At 42.7% G+C, this 4808-nt stretch overlaps 1 protein-coding gene across 1 annotated transcript; it reads right to left on the minus strand.

Annotated features, from left to right (window-relative positions):
• Positions 1-2825: 2825 nt before the first annotated feature.
• On the minus strand, positions 2826-4549 carry LOC134456480 (uncharacterized). Its single transcript, XM_063207845.1, has 2 exons — positions 4475-4549; positions 2826-3942 (listed from the first exon to the last, which is right to left on the minus strand). Exon 2 carries the CDS (start codon positions 3929-3931, stop codon positions 2969-2971), a length of 963 nt encoding a protein of 320 aa, XP_063063915.1. The 5' UTR covers positions 3932-3942; positions 4475-4549; the 3' UTR covers positions 2826-2968.
• Positions 4550-4808: the final 259 nt, after the last annotated feature.

Here is a 4808-nt window from a genome sequence, read left to right on the forward strand (position 1 = left end):
TTTCCATCAGTGTCATAGTCACCCAGCCACATGAGCTGCTGTCCATTCTTATACATCCTGATATACATGGAGCGTGAGTCCAGATGATCCACAACAGTGAACCTGAAGTAGTAGACCCCCCTGACTGGAGCTGTGAAGAAGCCAGTTGTGCTGCTGTAGGCCTGTCCTACATTGGTGATGACTCTCTTGAACACTAAGTTCAGGTCAATACTCCCAGCCACTATGAATCCAGAGTCAGTCAGACCTGCTGAGAAGGCCACCTTGGGTGCTGCTTTGATCTCTTTCTCCAGATTCTCCACTTTAGTCTCAGTAGCCGCCAGTCTGGTCCTCAGAGCAGCCAGCTCCTGCTCATGCTCCTTCTTCAGGGCCTTGACCTCAGTCTCCGTAGCTGCCAGTCGGGTCTTCAATACGGCCAACTCTAGTCACATGTGCAATAATACACCCCTGTCACCCCCATGAGAACGTGTTGCAAATATCAGAGGGAGATGTAGGCTATGTGTTTTTGAATTCAATGCAATTGAATTATTACAATAATTCTTCATTTTAATACAATAATGTATATTTGTTATGCTTAATTGTGTCTGGCAGTGTTGACAAAACCAAGTAAGAGTGTATTTTATGAAAAAGTAAAATATGGGGAGATTGTTCTGATGCATGGCTGCACATCCAAGACCTTCGTCTATGATACAGTAATGTAGTTCAATATTTTGGATTTGAACTATTTTATTCCAAAATGAAAGCCTGTTTTAGCCCCATTCTCAAGAACCAGTGACGTCTTTTTTGCACAACATGAGTGTTAGATTTATTACATGTAAATTGTGACACAATTGTGACTGTTTGAGCTCCACACACACACACACACACACACACACACACACACACACACACACACACACACACACACACACACACACACACACACACACACACACACACACACACACACACACACACGAATAATGCTGTCATGATAGATAGATAGACCTTGACTCGGAGGAGAGTGCTTTGGTTTAAGTCAGTCATTCTATGAATCCTTAAAAGTAATAACCAGATGCGTTATTCTATATTATATTAAGGGCCTTCGTCCTGGAGAAAAGACTTTAGAGAGCTTGTTATCTTTTCCTTTTTTGCCATATAAACATGTACGTATTGAAGTAAAAATTACTGTTGAGTACTGTTGTAACGGTAAAAGTGATATGGAGTGTGTGTGTAATCACGATTATGCTACACTGTAGGAACTATCTGATGATGCTGTATTAGAGTCTGTTGAAAAGGGGCCAGTAAGGCATCGCTGTAATGATGCCAGTAACTTCCTCACGATGCTATGATGCTATGATGCTAGCCTCGCGAAAGATTTTGGCTCCGCACATCGTCTGGCAAAAGCCTCGAGTTCGGTTCTCTCAGTGTTTCGCCAATCAGCAAAACAGTTGAGAGTGGTGACGTAGAACTCACCTGCGAGCTCCGTTACAGATTGGTTAAGGTAACTATATTCACACTTTCGTTTTGTTATTTGTATGCTTTTGCGACGCTATAACGTAACAGGCATGCTAATAAAGCACAATATGGGTTTTAATTTGAGTTTGGAACTTCAATTAATTTAAATGATAGAGTAAGATCAGACCATCTCCCATCGTCCACGGAGACGGATTCCTCATGGCTTTTGCCAGACTGATTGACGGAGTCAACAGTCGGCTATTCGCCCAGGCTACTATGATGCTAGCATCCACTTTGGATTAAACTGTAAGGATGATACAAACTCTCTGAGTCTGCATTGTTGTAAGAGTGCTATGAACTCCGGGTAGAGTCCAGCTACTGTTTAGCATACTGTCTCTATGACGATAGCCTAGTAAGGCAGCTGAGAGTTCCACATGCCCCCCGCCACCCCTCGAGCACCTGCCCCTCAAAAAGTCTGTGCACGCCACTGCTCTCTGGTGATGCTATTATGCTATGAACTCTCTGGTGATACAGTATGCAGAGTCTGGATTTCTGTGATCATGATATGAAGTGTCTTGTGATGTAGAGTCGGCATAATTATGGTTTTCAAAGAGGAGGCCTGGGGGGTCACAAGGGGGTGCTAGGGTGTCCCTATGGGACAATATAACAAATGTAATGTAATCTAATTAACCGTGTAGGATGGTGGCCAGAATATTTAATAATCTGTATTTGTATAGCACTGTATCATACAAGGGATGCAACTCAAAGTGCTTAACAAGTGAGAAAAAACAACAACATAATTGTTAGAGATGGATTTAAAAGGAGAGGAAGAGAGGAGAGGCAGAGATAGCAGGAAGGCAGAGGGAGAAGAGATAGAAAGAGATTGTAGAGTCATAAGGTCAACGTAGGTTAGGACCAGGATTCTTAGATGCGTAAGGACCATAGTGGCTGGGTCTAGCATAAGTCATAGATAGTCACACTGAAATTGGATGCTCAGATGCAGCCCCTGGTGGCATCAAGTTCTAATATACACTTTTGTGAAACTTAAGACACATCATCAGTGAGTGTTGACACCTGGGTTCACTAAATAATGACTCAATATTTACTAATATGACCAAAGCACAGTAAGGTTTGCAGCTAAAAATGCATATTTCTGGAAATTCAAAATGGCGGACCATGGAGAAGACCCCCCCCCCCTTTACATGTATGAAAAATGCAATTTTCCAAGTCATAATGAGTACTTAGAATTTGATTATGGTGGGAAGTATTTCTTTAAAAAGTTAACATTAGTGAATGCGCTACATGAATTAAGGAAATGAACAACTGAAAATATTACACATTGCACCTTTAAGAACCACATTATAGTAGTCCATTGCATCTCTGAACCTTAATACCTCTATCATTATTTTATATATCCCAATGGGGCACTGACACGCAGACATAACTGTGGTTGTGAAACAGACATTTATTTGATCATGATCATGAATTTACATTGATCATTTATCAATCAAATATTCAGGTGATCTAATGGCATTCAAAGAGGGAAGAGCAGGAAGCCACTGAAGGTGCTGTGGTTACTATCATTATCATAGAGCCTGCTTTTTTCTGGTATCTGCAGGATCACTGTATCTCCCTTCTCCAGCTGCAGAGTCAGGCCACCGGACAGATAGGAGGCCTTTCCATCGGTGTCATGCTCATTCAGCCACATGAGCCTCTCTCTATTCTTATACATCCTGATAATCATGTAGCGTGAGTCCAGATTATCCATAACAGTGAAGCTGAAGTAGTAGACCCCCCTGACTGGAGCTGTGAAGAAGCCAGTCGTGCTGTTGTAGGCCTGTCCTACATTGGTGATGACTCTACTGAATACTACGTCCAGGCTTCTCCTCCCAGACTCTATGGATCCGTAACCCAGACCTGCTGAGAAGGCCACCTTGGGTGCTGCTCTGATCTCATTTTCCAGATTCTCCACTTTAGTTTCACTGTTGGCCAGTCTGGTCTTCACTGCTGTCAGCTCTGCCTCTTGTGCTGCGTTTTCCTTCTTCAGGTCGTCTACTGTAGTTTCACTAGCAGCCAGTCTGGTCTTCACTGCTGTCAGCTCCTGCTCCAGTGCTGCACTGGCCTTCATCTTCAAGTCCTTGACTTCAGTCTCTGTAGCTGCCAGTCGGGTCTTCAATACGGCCAACTCTACCTCTTGTGCTGCGTTTTCCCTCTTCAGATTGTCCACCTCGGTCTTCATTTCTGCTTTGTTTTCCTGTAGAGCCTGAACCTTTGTCTCACTGGCCACAAGCCTTCCTTTCACTGCTACATTGTCAGTCTCCAAAACCTTAACGTCATCTCGAGTATGTCGTACTGTTGCTCTCAGGTCCACCACCAAGTCTCTGAGTTCCTTCAGCTCAGTAGAGACGTCCTGGCTAGAGGTGTCAGTGCCTTGGCCCTCTGTCTGGACTCCACACATGGAGAGCAGCAGCACCAGCAGTGAGATGGCAGCCCTCATCTTCCAAGTCACTGTAAAATAAAACATTCAACTGATTCTGAGTGTCTTACATCATGGAAAGAATCATTATGGTCCTGCTAACTAAAATGTAAAAATATTGAGTGGAGGTTATGCTAAGCATACCTGAGCATGCACAAGCGTCTTTATTCATAATAATTGTCCACAATTGTATGAATGTTACACAGGTCGATACATCAGGCACACAGGCCACCAATGTGTGTGCAGATTTCTCTCTCTCTCTCTCTCTCTCTCTCTCTCTCTCTCTCTCTCTCTCTCTCTCTCTCTCTCTCTCTCTCTCTCTCTCTCTCTTTCTCTCTCTCTCTCTCTCTCTCTCTCACGCTCTCTCTCTCATTCAGACTCAGCCTTCTAACTCTTTAATTGTCAAAGGGCAATTATACAGAAATCACAATGAGATAAAGCTAAACATATATATATATATATATATATATATATATATATATATATATATATATATATATTATAATTTTCTTAACAAACCCGGTTATTCAAATTAAGACTGAGTGTAATAAACCTTGATCTCACCTTTAAGAGTAAGAATGCCCCGTCTGTCACTGGTGTCTGTAGCAGCAATACTGATGGCAGAAGTCGGTGCAGCAGCAGCAGTGTCTGTGAATTAGACTCCGTGATCACCCTCTTTTCATAATGAATTATGTAAACACGTTTGAGGTGACCTTAGGCCCAGGGACGGCGGCAAGCGATATTGATTATTATGACACTGATTCTGGAAAGTTTGGAAAAACACACCCTGCTCATAAAAGTGACAATTTTGTTCAAAATCAACATTTTCATGAAGAAACAAAAATCCAGATAATGATCAAGGGGTCTGTCAGACCCGGTCCCACATAAGTAGCCTTAT

This window comes from Engraulis encrasicolus, chromosome 10 (assembly GCF_034702125.1).
Source record: "Engraulis encrasicolus isolate BLACKSEA-1 chromosome 10, IST_EnEncr_1.0, whole genome shotgun sequence".
In the NCBI taxonomy this organism is placed as follows: domain Eukaryota; kingdom Metazoa; phylum Chordata; class Actinopteri; order Clupeiformes; family Engraulidae; genus Engraulis; species Engraulis encrasicolus.

Excerpts from the sequence above, each read along its gene's own strand:
- LOC134456480 (XM_063207845.1), bottom strand. The coding sequence starts at position 3,931 with ATGAGGGCTGCCATCTCACTGCTGGTGCTGCTGCTCTCCATGTGTGGA.